At 47.3% G+C, this 18,226-nt stretch overlaps 1 protein-coding gene across 8 annotated transcripts in view; it reads left to right on the top strand.

Annotated features, from left to right (window-relative positions):
• The window catches only part of LOC110500746 (TBC1 domain family member 14), a 59,791-nt gene that overhangs the window by 30,511 nt on the left and 11,054 nt on the right, over window positions 1-18,226 (top strand). For 7 of the 8 annotated variants that reach the window (XM_036958248.1, XM_036958246.1, XM_036958247.1 and 4 more), the window contains 5 exons: window positions 6,290-6,417; window positions 11,793-11,875; window positions 12,652-12,876; window positions 13,873-13,944; window positions 14,185-14,279. In XM_036958248.1, the coding sequence (XP_036814143.1) occupies window positions 6,290-6,417; window positions 11,793-11,875; window positions 12,652-12,876; window positions 13,873-13,944; window positions 14,185-14,279 (603 nt within the window). Of the gene's footprint in view, window positions 1-6,289; window positions 6,418-7,511; window positions 7,539-11,792; window positions 11,876-12,651; window positions 12,877-13,872; window positions 13,945-14,184; window positions 14,280-18,226 lie in introns of those variants that run through there. The other variant, XM_036958252.1, reaches the window with a different exon arrangement.

Here is an 18,226-nt window from a genome sequence, read left to right as displayed (position 1 = left end):
CCAAAGAGAACCTCTTACGTCACCAGGAAATGAGAGTAAGTTAATGAAACCCTGGCCTTGTCGTAACTATGCATGTTTCCCTCGAGACAGGTAACCCTCTATGTTTTAGAGAGCATGGGGGGTGATGTTAGCAGTAACTGCATAAAGTTACTGTGAAACCAAAGTAAATAAAAGGCAGAATCCTTTTTGTGTGGTAGGGCAGAATGGGATAACCCTTTTTGTGTGGTAGGGCAGAATGGGATAACCCTTTTTGTGTGGTAGGGCAGAATAGGAGAACCCTTTTTGCGTGGTAGGGCAGAATGGGATAACCCTTTTTGTGTGGTAGGGCAGAATAGGGGAGAACCTTTTTTGCTTGGTAGGGTAGAATAGGGGAGAACCTTTTTTGCGTGGTAGGGCAGAATAGGGGAGAACCTTTTTTGCGTGGTAGGGCAGAATAGGGGAGAACCTTTTTTGCGTGGTAGGGCAGAATAGGGGAGAACCTTTTTTGCTTGGTAGCGCAGAATAGGGGAGAACCTTTTTTGTGTGGTAGGGCAGAATAGGGGAGAACCTTTTTGCTTGGTAGGGCAGAATAGGGGAGAACCTTTTTTGCGTGGTAGGGCAGAATAGGGGAGAACCTTTTTTGTGTGGTAGGGCAAAATAGGGGAGAACCTTTTTTGCGTGGTAGCGCAGAATAGGGGAGAACCTTTTTTGCTTGGTAGCGCAGAATAGGGGAGAACCTTTTTTGCTTGGTAGCGCAGAATAGGGGAGAACCTTTTTTGCTTGGTAGCGCAGAATAGGGGAGAACCTTTTTTGCGTGGTAGGGCAGAATAGGGGAGAACCTTTTTTGCGTGGTAGGGCAGAATAGGGGAGAACCTTTTTTGCGTGGTAGCGCAGAATAGGGGAGAACCTTTTTTGCGTGGTAGCGCAGAATAGGGGAGAACATTTTTTGCTTGGTAGCGCAGAATAGGGGAGAACCTTTTTTGCGTGGTAGGGCAGAATAGGGGAGAACCTTTTTTGTGTGGTAGGGCAGAATAGGGGAGAACCTTTTTTGCTTGGTAGGGCAGAATAGGGGATAACCTTTTTTGTGTGGTAGCGCAGAATAGGGAGAACCTTTTTTGCGTGGTAGCGCAGAATAGGGGAGAACCTTTTTTGCGTGGTAGCGCAGAATAGGGGAGAACCTTTTTTGCTTGGTAGCGCAGAATAGGGGAGAACCTTTTTTGCGTGGTAGGGCAGAATAGGGGAGAACCTTTTTTGTGTGGTAGCGCAGAATAGGGGAGAACCTTTTTTGTGTGGTAGCGCAGAATAGGGGAGAACCTTTTTTGTGTGGTAGGGCAGAATAGGGGAGAACCTTTTTTTGTGTGGTAGGGCAGAATGGGGGAGAACCTTTTTTGTGTGGTAGCGCAGAATAGGGGAGAACCTTTTTTGTGTTGTAGGGCAGAATAGGGGAGAACCTTTTTTGCTTGGTAGCGCAGAATAGGGGAGAACCTTTTTGTGTGGTAGGGCAGAATAGGGGAGAACCTTTTTTGTGTGGTAGCGCAGAATAGGGGATAACCTTTTTTGCGTGGTAGGGCAGAATAGGGGAGAACCTTTTTTGCGTGGTAGGGCAGAATAGGGGAGAACCTTTTTTGTGTGGTAGGGCAGAATAGGGGAGAACCTTTTTTGCGTGGTAGGGCAGAATAGGGGAGAACCTTTTTTGTGTGGTAGGGCAGAATAGGGGAGAACCTTTTTTGTGTGGTAGCGCAGAATAGGGGAGAACCTTTTTTGCGTGGTAGGGCAGAATAGGGGAGAACCTTTTTTTTGTGGTAGCGCAGAATAGGGGAGAACCTTTTTTGTGTGGTAGGGCAGAATAGGGGAGAACCTTTTTTGCGTGGTAGGGCAGAATAGGGGAGAACCTTTTTTGTGTGGTAGCGCAGAATAGGGGAGAACCTTTTTTGTGTGGTAGCGCAGAATATTCCTTACCATTTATGTAACACACACACTTATTTTCCTCTTCCCTCTCTCGTTTTCTCTCTCACGCTCAGACAGCCTGTGTTTCCTTTCACCTTGCTTGAGGCACCTGCAATGTCGTTGCAGAGGTGCCAGATTTCTGCTCCCCTCCTCCCCTTCGGTCAGTAGTGCTTACCCCCCCCCCATCCCCTGGCTAGCTGGGAAGGCTTCCTCCCCGGTTGCTCACCCCCATTCACTACAGTCTTTAGAACATTGTACTGTCTGTCAACAGTCCCCTTTAGTTCACTTTACCTATATGCTGACAGGACTCAAGCATGGACTCAGCCAGAGCAGTGTGATATATGGTTATATACGGCTCTGGACTCTGTTTGGTTTAAGTTAAACTGTTGTTCCATAGTTGTAATGCAGTATCTGTAAAAGCATCATTTCAGCACGGGAAAGTACTGCGTGTGTGGCAAGGAAACAGGCCCTGGAAGAATCTGAATGGTATGCCAACTCTGGCTTAGTAAGCTCTAAGTACTGTCTGCTGAATCTGGGTCTCTGCAGTGGGGTGATAATGCTTTACATAAGGCTACATAAAGTACTGAGCGGCTGGGGGGGTTTGAGAGTAGTGGCTGTGATCCTGCAGTTTGGGGGCTCCCGAGTGGCGCAGAGGTCTGAGGCCTCACAGTGGTTGTTTCACAACCGGCTGTGATTGGGAGTGCGTCGTCCGGGTTTGGCCGGTGTAGGTCATCCTTGTAAATAAGAATTTGTTCTTAACTGACTTTTTTTTTTTTTGTGTAATTTTTTTATTCTCTCTCTCGCTTCAATCAGTGACTCACCACTGTGTAGTAACAGCTCTGTCTCTTTCAGCCCTGTGCTCTGAGCAGCAGCCCTGCCTAGCCCAGCCTGTCTGCAGCCACAGGATTGTCTCTCTGAATCACCAGCTCACATATCTCCATCATACATCACATGGAGTCAGGGTTTCCATCACTCAATAGTGTCTCTGACCTCTTCCTCCTCCACCAATCCATCTCACTTTTGTTATCCATCGCTCTGTCTCCCTCTCTCTCTCTCGCTCTCTGTCTCCCTCTCTCTCGCTCTCTGTCTCCCTCTCTCTCGCTCTCTGTCTCTCTCTCTCTCTATCTCTCTCTCGCTCTCTGTCTCCCTCTCTCGCTCTCTGTCTCCCTCTCTCGCTCTCTGTCTCCCTCTCTCGCTCTCTGTCTCCCTCTCTCGCTCTCTGTCTCCCTCTCTCGCTCTCTGTCTCCCTCTCTCGCTCTCTGTCTCCCTCTCTCGCTCTCTGTCTCCCTCTCTCGCTCTCGCTCTCTCTATCGCTCTCTGTCTCTCTCTCTCTCTCTATCGCTCTCTGTCTCTCTCTCTATCGCTCTCTGTCTCTCTCTCTCTATCTCTCTATCGCTCTCTGTCTCTCTCTCCCTCTCTCGCTCTCTGTCTCCCTCTCTCGCTCTCTGTCTCCCTCTCTCGCTCTCGCTCTGTCTCCCTCTCTCTCTCTCGCTCTCTCTATCGCTCTCTGTCTCTCTCTCTCTATCTCTCTATCGCTCTCTGTCTCTCTCTCTATCGCTCTCTGTCTCTCTCTCTATCGCTCTCTGTCTCTCTCTCTCTCTCTCTATCGCTCTCTGTCTCTCTCGCTCTCTGTCTCCCTCTCTCGCTCTCTGTCTCCCTCTCTCGCTCTCTGTCTCCCTCTCTCGCTCTCTGTCTCCCTCTCTCGCTCTCGCTCTCTCTCGCTCTCTGTCTCCCTCTCTCTCTCTCGCTCTCTGTCTCCCTCTCTCTCTCTCGCTCTCTGTCTCCCTCTCTCTCTCTCGCTCTCTGTCTCCCTCTCTCTCTCGCTCTCTCTCTCGCTCTGTCTCCCTCTCTCTCTCTCGCTCTCTCTCGCTCTCTGTCTCCCTCGCTCTCTCTCGCTCTCTCTATCGCTCTCTGTCTCTCTCTCTCTATCTCTCTATCGCTCTCTGTCTCTCTCTCTATCGCTCTCTGTCTCTCTCTCTATCGCTCTCTGTCTCCCTCTCTCGCTCTCTGTCTCCCTCTCTCGCTCTCTGTCTCCCTCTCTCGCTCTCTGTCTCCCTCTCTCGCTCTCTGTCTCCCTCTCTCGCTCTCTGTCTCCCTCTCTCGCTCTCGCTCTCTGTCTCCCTCTCTCGCTCTCGCTCTCTGTCTCCCTCTCTCTCTCTCGCTCTCTGTCTCCCTCTCTGTCTCTCTCGCTCTCTGTCTCCCTCTCTGTCTCTCTCGCTCTCTGTCTCCCTCTCTGTCTCTCTCGCTCTCTGTCTCCCTCTCTGTCTCTCTCGCTCTCTGTCTCCCTCTCTGTCTCTCTCGCTCTCTGTCTCCCTCTCTGTCTCTCTCGCTCTCTGTCTCCCTCTCTGTCTCTCTCGCTCTCTGTCTCCCTCTGTCTCTCTCTCTCTATCGCTCTCTGTCTCTATCGCTCTCTGTCTCCCTCTCTATCGCTCTCTGTCTCCCTCTCTATCGCTCTCCCTCTCTATCGCTCTCCCTCTCTATCGCTCTCCCTCTCTGTGTATCGCTCTCCCTCTCTGTGTCTCGCTCTCTGTGTCTCGCTCTCTGTGTCTCGCTCTCTGTGTCTCGCTCTCTGTGTCTCGCTCTCTGTGTCTCGCTCTCTGTGTCTCGCTCTCTGTGTCTCGCTCTCTGTGTCTCGCTCTCTGTGTCTCCCTCTCTGTGTCTCCCTCTCTGTGTCTCGCTCTCTGTGTCTCGCTCTCTGTGTCTCTCTCTGTCTCGCGCTCTCTCTGTCTCGCGCTCTCTCTCTGGCGCTCTCTCCTCTACAACATAGGAGACAGCACTCAGAGAATCTCACCTCCTGATTTACCCAGTGCAGTGGCCCTCCTTTGTTGGCAGTGACAGGGGGAACCATCGCAGTAGGTTGTGCCTCACGCCTGGCTTCCTCCTTTAAGATGACCCCAATGTGCACATTGCCCAGTAGGGCCCTTTACAACGACACTACGCCGACCTTGGGAACTGTTCCTACAAACACATATTTATACTACAATCAGTTGCTTCTTATTCATTAAGCATTCATAGAATAGTAGCTGGCCTGAGCGTGACCTTTTCAGACAACATAAATAGACATGATCAATAACTGTCAGTTTTGTCCTAGTTTGTTTGAGTGTAAAACCGTCGGAGTGGAGAAAACCCATGTAAAACTACTTAGAATGAATGATCCCATCAGGACCATGCACTGCTCATAATAACAATATGGTGATATCACATGTTATGGCCATGTGGCCCAGCCCCATCTCTCAACCAGCCACTGTACTGATCCTTCATCACACACGGATCACTCTGCCTCTACATCTTACAGTACAGGCCCATCTCTCTGTTGACTCAGGCTGTGGCCTCTTTGTGCCGCACACACACCCCCCTGTGAGTGAGTCAACTCTCTGTCATTGTTTAACTGCTCCTGTGGCCGGAGGTCTAATGGCCAGGGCGTCACGCGCCCCGCTCTGTGACACACAGAGGGACGCACTCATTAGATAGGGGACACTAAGGTCCAGGGGGGTGTGTGGTGTTGTGTGTGTGTGTGTGTGTGTGTGTGTGTGTGTGTGTGTGTGTGTGTGTGTGTGTGTGTGTGTGTGTGTGTGTGTGTGTGTGTGTGTGTGTGTGTGTGTGTGTGTGTGTGTGTGTGTGTGTGAGAAAGTGGACCAACCGATAAAATAAGTCTTCAGTGGAAATGTTTTTTTAGTTTTATAAAATAGTTTTACCAGACCATGGATCTGTCAACACATCCCTGTTTTTAGTTTTATAAAATAGTTTTACCAGACCATGGATCTGTCAACACATCCCTGTTTTTAGTTTTATAAAATAGTTTTACCAGACCATGGATCTGTCAACACATCCCTGTTTTTAGTTTTATAAAATAGTTTTACCAGACCATGGATCTGTCAACACATCCCTGTTTTTAGTTTTATAAAATAGTTTTACCAGACCATGGATCTGTCAACACATCCCTGTTTTTAGTTTTATAAAATAGTTTTACCAGACCATGGATCTGTCAACACATCCCTGTTTTTAGTTTTATAAAATAGTTTTACCAGACCATGGATCTGTCAACACATCCCGTTGAGAATTCAGCTCATCACGTCTAACTACGGAGACGTTAGATTTAAATGAGGATTTCCTGGTTGTTCAGTCGGGTGAATAAAGCCACTTGTCTGTCTTGATATTTCATTGCATCTTTTGACTATATCCTTTGGGTGTCTGTGCAGTTTTCCTAAAGGAATATGAGACTCAAATTGACAGGTAGGACCTTGGCAAATAAAACCTGTTTCTCTCCTGAAATCTGATATTTGCATTGTACGTGTGAGGTAAGTGTGTGTGTGTGTGTGTTTGTACACTATGTGTTGAGTGTGTGTTTTTGTGTCTGTTCTAGGAATGTGAAAGTAACACTAGCAGAGCTGGACCTGGACACAGTCCCTCGTCTCCTAGACAGAGTGTCAGGAAGAACCTGGACTTTGAACCCAACTCCACCACAGCACTTATACTGGAGGCTCGCCCTGCGTACGTAACACACACACACACACACACACTTATACTGGAGGCTCGCCCTGCGTACGTCACACACACACACACACACACACACAAACACTTATACTGGAGGCTCGCCCTGCGTACGTCACACACACACACACACACACACACACACACACACACACACACACAAACACTTATACTGGAGGCTCACCCTGCGTACGACACACACACACACACACACACACACACACACTTATACTGGAGGCTCGCCCTGCGTACGTCTCACACACACACACACACACACACACACACACACACACACACACACAAACACTTATACTGGAGGCTCGCCCTGCGTACGTAACACACACACACACACACACTTATACTGGAGGCTCGCCCTGTGTACGTCACACACATACACACACACACACAAACACTTCTACTGGAGGCTCGCCCTGCGTACGTCACACACACACACACACACAAACACACACACACACACACACACAAACACTTATACTGGAGGCTCACCCTGCGTACGACACACACACACACACACACTTATACTGGAGGCTCGCCCTGCGTACGTCTCACACACACACACACACACACACACACACACACACACACACACACACACACACACACAAACACTTATACTGGAGGCTCACCCTGCGTACGACACACACACACACACACACACACACACACACACTTATACTGGAGGCTCGCCCTGTGTACGTCACACACACACACACACACTTATACTGGAGGCTCGCCCTGCGTACGTAACACACACACACTTATACTAGACAGGGTTCACGCGCACACACACACACTTATATTAGACAGGGTTCACGCACACACACACACACACACACACTTATACTGGAGGCTCGCCCTGTGTACGTCACACACACACACACACACACACTTATACTGGAGGCTCGCCCTGCGTACGTAACACACACACACTTATACTAGACAGGGTTCACGCGCACACACACACACTTATACTAGACAGGGTTCACGCACACTCACACACTTATACTAGACAGGGTTCACGCACACACACACACTTATATTAGACAGGGTTCACGCGCACACACACACACACATACACTTATACTGGAGGCTCGCCCTGCGTACGTAACACACACACACACACACACTTATCCTAGACAGGGTACACACACACACTTATCCTAGACAGGGTACACACACTTATCCTAGACAGGTATACACACACTTATCCTAGACAGGTATACACACACTTATACTAGACAGGGTACACACACACACTTATACTAGACAGGGTACACACACACACACTTATCCTAGACAGGGTACACACACACACTTATCCTAGACAGGGTACACACACACACTTATCCTAGACAGGGTACACACACACACTTATCCTAGACAGGGTACACACACACACTTATCCTAGACAGGGTACACACACACACACTTATCCTAGACAGGGTACACACACACACTTATCCTAGACAGGGTACACACACACACTTATCCTAGACAGGGTACACACACACACTTATCCTAGACAGGGTACACACACACACTTATCCTAGACAGGGTACACACACACACTTATCCTAGACAGGGTACACACACACACACACTTATACTAGACAGGGTACACACACACACACACTTATACTAGACAGGGTACACACACACACACACTTATACTAGACAGGGTACACACACACACACACTTATACTAGACAGGGTACACACACACACACTTATACTAGACAGGGTACACACACACACACTTATACTAGACAGGGTACACACACACACACTTATACTAGACAGGGTACACACACACAGGACCCTCTTATACAGTCTCGTGTCCTTGTCTGGTATTACCTGGCTCTGGGCATTATTTGAAGGAAAGATGGGGGGCTTTCAACAAACTGTTTATTGATTCTGTACAGTCATACAACCACAGCAGGAGTATATTCACTGAGTATTCCATGACCAGGTGAAAGCTATGATACCTTATTGTCGTCACTTGTTAAATCCACGTTCAATCAGTGTAGATGAAGGGGAGGAGACGAGTTTAAGAAGGATTTTTAAGGCCGGAGACGATTGAGACATGGAGTGTGCCATTCAGAGGGTGATGGAGCAGCTTGGCAGGAGACTGTAGAGTTTCTACTGTTGAGTCATGGATCAGACTTCATTCCCCTTTTGGAGGATTGCCTGTCTAACCATGATAAACATGATGCCAGCCCAGCTCTTCCCTGTTCTCTACAGGGCTGCCCAGCTCTTATCCCTGCTCTCTACAGGGCTGCCCAGCTCTTATCCCTGCTCTCTACAGGGCTGCCCAGCTCTTATCCCTGCTCTCTACAGGGCTGCCCAGCTCTTATCCCTGCTCTCTACAGGGCTGCCCAGCTCTTATCCCTGCTCTCTACAGGGCTGCCCAGCTCTTATCCCTGCTCTCTACAGGGCTGCCCAGCTCTTATCCCTGCTCTCTACAGGGCTGCCCAGCTCTTATCCCTGCTCTCTACAGGGCTGCCCAGCTCTTATCCCTGCTCTCTACAGGGCTGCCCATCTCTTATCCCTGCTCTCTACAGGGCTGCCCAGCTCTTATCCCTGCTCTCTATAGGGCTGCCCAGCTCTTATCCCTGCTCTCTACAGGGCTGCCCAGCTCTTATCCCTGCTCTCTACAGGGCTGCCCAGCTCTTATCCCTGCTCTCTACAGGGCTGCCCAGCTCTTATCCCTGCTCTCTACAGGGCTGCCCAGCTCTTATCCCTGCTCTCTACAGGGCTGCCCAGCTCTTATCCCTGTTCTCTACAGGGCTGCCCAGCTCTTATCCCTGTTCTCTATACAGGGATGCCCAGCTCTTATCCCTGCTCTCTACAGGGCTGCCCAGTTCTTATCCCTGTTCTCTATACAGGGCTGCCCAGCTCTTATCCCTGTTCTCTATACAGGGCTGCCCAGTTCTTATCCCTGTTCTCTATACAGGGCTGCCCAGCTCTTATCCCTGTTCTCTATACAGGGCTGCCCAGCTCTTATCCCTGCTCTCTATAGGGCTGCCCAGCTCTTATCCCTGCTCTCTATAGGGCTGCCCAGTTCTTATCCCTGTTCTCTATACAGGGCTGCCCAGCTCTTATCCCTGTTCTCTATACAGGGCTGCCCAGCTCTTATCCCTGCTCTCTATAGGGCTGCCCAGCTCTTTTCCCTGCTCTCTATAGGGCTGCCCAGTTCTTATCCCTGTTCTCTATACAGGGCTGCCCAGCTCTTATCCCTGTTCTCTATACAGGGCTGCCCAGCTCTTATCCCTGCTCTCTATAGGGCTGCCCAGTTCTTATCCCTGTTCTCTATACAGGGCTGCCCAGCTCTTATCCCTGTTCTCTATACAGGGATGCCCAGCTCTTATCCCTGCTCTCTACAGGGCTGCCCAGTTCTTATCCCTGCTGGATGACTTCGCTGGGGCTCTTTCTTTTTCTCTTTCACACATAGATCAAATATACAATGAGTATATTTAAGTAATAAGGCCTGAGGAGATGTGGTATATGGCCAATATACCACGGCTAAGGGCTGTTCTTAAGCACAACACAACGCGGAGTGCCTGGACTCAGCCCTTAGCTGTGGTATATTGGCCATATACCACAAACCCCCGAGGTGCCTTGTTGCTATTATAAACTGGTTACCAACGTAGAGCAGTAAAAATAAATGTTTTGTCATACCCATGGTATACGGTCTGATTTAGTCACAAGTGGCGCAGCGGTTTAAGGCATCACTACAGACCCTGGTTCGATTCCAGGCTGTATCACAACCGGCCGGCATATGGAGTCCCATAGGGCGGCGCACATTTGGCCCAGCGTCGTCCAGGTTTGGCCAGTGTTGGCCCTCATTATAAATAAGAATTTGTTTTTAACTGACTTGCCTAGTTAAATAAAAGGTTTAATTAAAAAATAAAATACCACAGCTTTCAGCCAATCAGCATTCAGGGCTCGAACCACCAAGTTTATAAAAAGTATTCCATGAGATAGAACTGACCAGGTGAAAGCTATGATCCCTTATTGTCGTCACTTGTTAAATCCACTTCAAATCAGTGTAGATGAAGGGGAGGAGACGGGTTAGAGAAGGATTTTTAAGCTGTGAGACAATTGAGACATGGATTTTGTGTGTGTTCCACTTTGAATAAGGGTTTCACATTTGGGGAAATTACACTCTCTAATTGTTTTATATTTTTTTTATATTTTGTCAGGAAATGCAGCTCCGTCTCAGGTTCTGCTGTTGTGCAGTGGTTGCACAGCCTTTCCTCTACAGGGAGCCAGGTTTTCCTGTGTCTACCCTTCTCAGTGGCAATGCTGTGCTCACTGTGCCTGTACTTTGTCTCTGTCTCTCCTCATCTCTCTTCCCTGCTTCATTATGTCTCCTTCATGCCAGACTAACCCATGTGGTTTCCTAACTCTTACGAGAGCTAGTTTAGTTAGAGGCTGCTGACAGTTTAGTGTGTCTCTCTCGTTCTCGCTTCTCTCTCTCTGTCTCTCCTCTGTCTCTCTATTCTCTCTCCTCTGTCTCTCTATTGTCTCTCCTCTGTCACTCCTCTGTCTCTCTATTGTCTCTCCTCTGTCTCTCTATTGTCTCTCCTCTGTCTCTCTATTCTCTCTCCTCTGTCTCTCTATTCTCTCTCCTCTGTCTCTCTATTCTCTCTCCTCTGTCTCTCTATTTTCTCTCTCCTCTGTCTCTCTATTTTCTCTCCTCTGTCTCTCTATTGTCTCTCTATTGTCTCTCCTCTGTCTCTCTATTGTCTTTCCTCTGTCTCTCTATTCTCTCTCCTCTGTCTCTCTATTTTCTCTCTCCTCTGTCTCTCTATTTTCTCTCTCCTCTGTCTCTATTGTCTCTCCTCTGTCTCTCTATTGTCTCTCCTCTCTGTGTCTCGCGCTCTCTCTGTGTCTCGCGCTCTCTCTGTGTCTCGCGCTCTCTCTGTGTCTCGCGCTCTCTCTGTGTCTCGCACTCTCTCTGTGTCTCGCGCTCTCTCTGTGTCTCGCACTGTCTCACAGCTTCGAGTGGGCCTCCCTGCTGTGTGAACACACATTTTTCCGAGTGAAAGCATGTTATGCAAACAAATGGTAAACATATGGAATATTTAGAAGTGTACGGTGTGGGTTAGGGTGGGTGTGTCACATCAACAGGAGGGTTGGCTTAGTAAAGCAATCATCTGAGACCAGGCCAAGGTCACTCACGGTCTCTCTCCACCCCCCCTCCCCCTCTCCATCCCTCCCTCACTCATTCTTTCCATTGCCTGCCTTCTCCACCAAATACACCAGCAGCTCAACCACCATGAATAATGTAAGGCACCAAGTTCAAACCACGCACGCACACAGTCACTCACTACAATGTGTGTGTGTTGCAGTAATCTGCCAGCCAAGCCTGCGGAGGAGGCCCAGAAACACAGACAACAGTATGAGGAGATGGTGGCCCAGGCCAAGAAGAGAGGTGACTGTTCATGATTTATTCATTCATCTGGATCATACCTCTTTCATAGGGACATTTCCTCTCCCAAGGCTCGAGAAGTTCTCCTATCTGTCATGACCACTTGTAGTCAAAATGAACGCCTTTCCACTTCTCCAGCTCTTTAGGCTACGTTTACACAGGCAGCCCAATTCTGATCTTTTGCCAAAAGAGCTGATGTGATTGGAAAAAAATTTGAGAAATTATCCAAATTGGGCTGCCTGTGTAAAAGCAGCCTTGGATACTTTTATAATGGCTGCCATTTCTTGTCCTCGTTATGTCATTAAAACTGACTGTATTGGTTCCGACTACTGTTTCACAGCCATGACATCCCTGCAGATCAGTGGTCCTAGAAGGGCACTATATCATTGTAATGTAATAGATATTGTCATCGAACGGTCTCTTCTCTCTGCCTCGCTCCCCTCCCTGCCTCGCTCCCCTCCCTGCCTCGCTCCCCTCCCTGCCTCGCTCCCCTCCCTGCCTCGCTCCCCTCCCTGCCTCGCTCCCCTCCCTGCCTCGCTCCCCTCCCTGCCTCGCTCCCCTCCCTGCCTCGCTCCCCTCTCTGCCTCGCTCCCCTCTCTGCCTCGCTCCCCTCTCTGCCTCGCTCCCCTCTCTGCCTCGCTCCCCTCTCTGCCTCGCTCCCCTCTCTGCCTCGCTCCCCTCTCTGCCTCGCTCCCCTCTCTGCCTCGCTCCCCTCTCTGCCTCGCTCCCCTCTCTGCCTCGCTCCCCTCTCTGCCTCGCTCCCCTCCCTGCCTCCGTAGAGCTCAAGGAGGCCCAGAAGAGGAGGAAGCAGCTGGAGCTCAGGTGTAAGGTGGAAGAGAGCATTGGCAACGCCGCCCAGACCTGGAACCAGGAGATTCTGCCCAACTGGAGCACCATGTGTAACTCTCGGCGGGTCAGGGACCTCTGGTGGCAGGGCGTGCCCCCTAGCGTCAGGGGCAAGGTCTGGAGCCTGGCGGTGGGCAACGAGCTCAACATCACTCACGGTAGGACACACACCTCACTGTAGGTCTGAGGCTACTGAATTATACACACCCCATATTGCCTGTGTGTGTGTGTGTGTGTGTGTGTGTGTGTGTGTGTGTGTGGAAAAAGAGGACTGTAGATACCAGAGGTCTCAATTTCAGCATGACTCAGCGAAAAAACACCCCCCCCTGGTGGCCCATTTTGCCAGTTACATCCAAACCAAATGGGATAATGTATCTCACACACACCTCCGCCTCTCCTCAGTTATTCTCACTAGAGAGCAGCAGGGTCTAGGACAAGGCTGGTAGATAAGCACAGCACCACTGAGACACTGAATAGCTCGTTGGTACTGGAGAGAAGACCTTGAGGGCTGTCCAGGCCTGATGTGCTGCAGTGGAAGGCTTTTAGATAGAGGGACTATGACAGTAATAGTCCCTTTTAGATAGAGGGACTATGACAGTAATAGTCCCTTTTAGATAGAGGGACTATGACAGTAATAGTCCCTTTTAGATAGAGGGACTATGACAGTAATAGTCCCTTTTAAATAGAGGGACTATGACAGTAATAGTCCCTTTTAGATAGAGGGACTATGACAGTAATAGTCCCTTTTAGATAGAGGGACTATGACAGTAATAGTCCCTTTTAGATAGAGGGACTATGACAGTAATAGTCCCTTTTAGATAGAGGGACTATGACAGTAATAGTCCCTTTTAGATAGAGGGACTATGACAGTAATAGTCCCTTTTAGATAGAGGGACTATGACAGTAATAGTCCCTTTTAGATAGAGGGACTATGACAGTAATAGTCCCTTTTAGATAGAGGGACTATGACAGTAATAGTCCCTTTTAGATAGAGGGACTATGACAATAATGCTGTGGTTCACTTCCATGTTAATTGTAGCAACGGAGTGTTCAATGGCAGGTGTGTGTGTGTGTGTGTGTGTGTGTGTGTGTGTGTGTGTGTTTGTGTGTGTGTGTGCACATGGTGATCAGTGTTGTGATGTATTCTTCCACAGAGCTGTACAACATCTGTCTGGCCAGGGCCAGGGACAAGTGGAAGTCTATGCCTACAGAACCAGTGACTGAAGGTAGAGGACAGACTCTCTTCTCTTTCGTCTCCCTTCGTCTCTCCATCTTTATCCCCTTCTTTCTCTGAAGTGCTATTGAAAACGTTTGACCTCACTCACAAAGGGCTGAGAATTTAAATCTAAATCGCATTGAATGTAAAAAAAATGTTTTAAAAATCCTACAGAAGGTTAGGAAACATGAGAGTTGGCTAAAGGAAGTGTTTGATGTTGAATGTTTCTAATGTGTGTGTGTGTGTGTAGATGCAGGTTCATCTCTGGCGGACAGAGAGGCCAGTCTGGAGCTGATCAAGCTGGACATCTCCAGAACCTTTCCTCATCTCTGTATCTTCCAACAGGTCAGTGGCAGGACAACAACTATTTATGACATCATCAAGGATCTCGGTGTCCACTCTGAATTCAGTTGTGGTCTTCTGTAAGCTCTGTTGGTGAGCATGGCACTTGCAACACCAGGATAGTGAGTTCAATTCCCGGGACCACCTGTACATAAACTGTATGCACGCATAACTATAAAAGCATTTGCTAAATGGTTTTCATTATTAATTTACTCGACTAAATGAATCTCTCTCTATACTGAACAAAAAATATATAAACGCAACATGTAAAGTGTTGGTCCCATGTTTCATGAGCTCAAATCAAAGATCCCAGGAATATTTCTTTCAAATTTTGTGCACAAATTTGTTTACATCCCTGTTAGTGAGCATTTCTCCATCCACATGACAGGTGTGGCATATCAAGAAGCTGATTAAGCAGCATGATCATTACACAGGTGCACCTTGTGCCGGGGACAATAAAAGGCAACTCTAAAATGTGCAGTTTTGTCACAACACAATGCCACAGATGTCTCAAATTTTGAGGGGGCATTCCATTGGCATGTTGACTGCAGGGATGTCCACCAGAGCTGTTGCCAGAACATTTTATGTTCATTTCTCTACCATAAGCCGCCTCCAATGTCGTTTTAGAGAATTTGGCAGTACGTCTAACGGCCTCACAACCGCAGACCACGTGTAACCATGCTAGCCAAGGACACCACATCCGGATTCTTCACCTGCGGGATCGTCTGAGCCCAGCCATCCGGACAGCTGACGAAACTGAGGAGTATTTCTGTCTGTAATAAAAAGTCCTTTTGTAGGGGAAAAACTCGTTCTGATTGGCTGGGCCTGGCTCCCAAGTTGGTGGGCCTATGCCCTCCCAGGCCCACCCATGGCTGCACCAATCATGTGAAATCCAAAGATTTTTTTAAACATATTTTTTATTTCACCTTTATTTAACCAGGTAGGCCAGTTGAGAACACCTTTATTTAACCAGGTAGGCCAGTTGAGAACACCTTTATTTAACCAGGTAGGCCAGTTGAGAACACCTTTATTTAACCAGGTAGGCTAGTTGAGAACACCTTTATTTAACCAGGTAGGCCAGTTGAGAACACCTTTATTTAACCAGGTAGGCCAGTTGAGAACACCTTTATTTAACCAGGTAGGCTAGTTGAGAACACCTTTATTTAACCAGGTAGGTCAGTTGAGAACACCTTTATTTAACCAGGTAGGCAAGTTGAGAACACCTTTATGTAACCAGGTAGGCTAGTTGAGAACACCTTTATGTAACCAGGTAGGCTAGTTGAGAACACCTTTATGTAACCAGGTAGGCTAGTTGAGAACACCTTTATTTAACCAGGTAGGCTAGTTGAGAACACCTGTATTTAACCAGGTAGGCTAGTTGAGAACACCTGTATTTAACCAGGTAGGCTAGTTGAGAACACCTTTATTTAACCAGGTAGGTCAGTTGAGAACAAGATCTCATTTACAACTGCGACCTGGCCAAGATAAAGCAAAGCAGTGCGACAAAAAACAACACTGAGTTACACATGGAATAAACAAACATACAGTCGATAACAATAGAACAATCTATATGCAGTGTATTAAGATAAGGGCCAAATGAATTTATTTCAATTGACTGATTTCTTTTTAGGAACTGTAATTCAGTAAAATTGTTGAAATTGTTGCGTTTTATATTTTTGGTCAGTATACCTTCCTCTCGTAAGTGGTTATGTGAACTTCACCTATTTTTTTATTTATTTATTTTATTTTACCTTTATTTAACCAGGCAAGTCAGTTAAAGAACAAATTCTTATTTTCAATGACGGCCTAGGAACAGTCCAACGCTCTAACCACTAGGCTACCTGCCGCTCCCTTTCTCGGTGTGTGGGTGAGATTGTTGTTGTGTTGCAACAGTCAATGTAGGGGAACTTCCCCTCCTCACCTTCAGGCTCAAACCCTACATCCCAACCAGAGTACTTCGTTCTGCCACCTCCGGTATCTCAAAAAAAGTACCAGTCAAAAGTTTGAACACACCTACCCATTCAAAGGTTTTTCTTTATTTTTTACTATTTTCTACTTTGTATAGTGTAGTGAAGACATCAAAACTATGAAATAACACATATGGAATAATGTAGTAACCAAAAAAGTATTACAAAAATCTAAACATTTTATATTTGACATTCTCTCAACCAGCTTCATGAGGTAGTCACCTGGAATGAATTTCAATTAACAGCTGTGCCTTGTTAAGTTAATTTATGGAATTTATTTCCTTCTTAATCTGTTTGAGCCGATCAATTGTGTTGTGACAAGGTAGGTGTGTTATACAGAAGATAGCCTTATTTGGTAAAAGACCAAGTTCACATTATGGCAAGAACAGCTCAAATTAGCAAAGAGAAATGACAGTCCATCATTACTTTTAAGGTCAATCAATCCAGAACATTAAGAACTTAAAAAGTTTCTTCAAATGCAGTCACAAAAAAACATCAAGTGATGATGAAACTGGCTCTCATGAGGACCGCCACAGGAAAGGAAGACCCAGAGTTACCTCTGCTGCAGAGGATGAGTTCATTAGAGTTACCAGCCTCAGAAATTACAGACCAAATAAATTCTTCAGAGTTCAAGTAACAGACACATCTCAACATCAACTGTTCAGAGGAGACTGAGTAAATCAGGCCTCCATGGTCGAATTGCTGCAAAGAAACCACTACTAAAAGACACCAATAATAAGAAGTGACTTGCTTGGGCCAAGAAACACGAGCAATGGACATTAGACCAGTATAAATATGCCCGTTGGTCGGATGGGTTCAAATTGGATATTTTTTGGTTCCAACTGCCATGTCTTTGTTCGACACAGAGTAGTTGAATGGATGATCTCTGCATGTGTGGTTTCCACCGTGAAGCATGGAGGAGATGGTGTTATGGTGTGGGGGTGCTTTTCTGGGGACACTGTCTGATTTTATTTAGAATTCAAGCGGAAGGCCAGCATCCCGGAGTCGCCTCTTCACTGTTAACATTGAGACTGGTGTTTTGCGGGTATTTATTTAATGAAGCTGCCAGTTGAGGACTTTTTATTTTTTTATTTTACCTTTATTTAACTAGGCAAGTACAAATTCTTAAAATCAATGACGGCCTAGGAACAGTGGGTTAGCTGCCATGTTCAGGGGCAGAACGACAGATTTGTACCTTGACAGCTCGGGGGTTTGAACTTGCAACCTTCCGGTTACTAGACCAACGCTCTAACCACTAGACTTGAGGCATCTGATTCTCAAACTATACACTAATGTACTTGTCCTCTTGCTCAGTTGTGCACCAGGGCCTCCCACTCCTCTTTCTAATCTGGTTAAAGCCAGTTTGCGCTGTTCTGTGAAGTTCTCTCTCAGAACAAGAGTAGACTGATGAGTTTCAGAAGAAAATTATTTGTTTCTGGCCATTTTGCAAAGGGGTTTTCTAATGATCAATTAGCCCTTTAAAATTATAAACTTGGATTAGCTAACACAACGTGCCATTGGAACACAGGAGTGGTGTTTGCTGATAATGGGCCTCTGTAAACTCAGCAAAAAAAGAAACGTCCTCTCACTGTCAACTGCATTTATTTTCAGCAAACTTAATGTGTAAATATTTGTATGAACAAAACCAGATTCAACAACAGACAGAGAACTGAACAAGTTCCACAGACATGTGACTAACAAATGGAATAAGGTCCCTGAACAAAAGGGGGGGCGTCAAAATCAAAAGTAACAGTCCGTACGGGAGTTGCAGCAATGGGAGAAGACTGTAACTACCAATTGGAAATTGGGGAGGATTTATTATTTTTATCTGGTGTGGCACTGCAGTACTTAATGCAGCTGGTGGCATCTCCTCTTCATGGACTGCACCAGATTTGCCAGTTCTTGCTGTGAGATGTTACCCCACTCTTCCACCAAGGCACCTGCAAGTTCCCGGACATTTCAGGGGGGAATGGTTCTAGCCCT

The sequence above is a fragment of the Oncorhynchus mykiss genome, chromosome 21, assembly GCF_013265735.2.
Source record: "Oncorhynchus mykiss isolate Arlee chromosome 21, USDA_OmykA_1.1, whole genome shotgun sequence".
NCBI lineage: Eukaryota > Metazoa > Chordata > Actinopteri > Salmoniformes > Salmonidae > Oncorhynchus > Oncorhynchus mykiss.
Note: the sequence above shows the minus strand (reverse complement) of the source record. Positions and strands in the feature narration are given on the sequence as shown.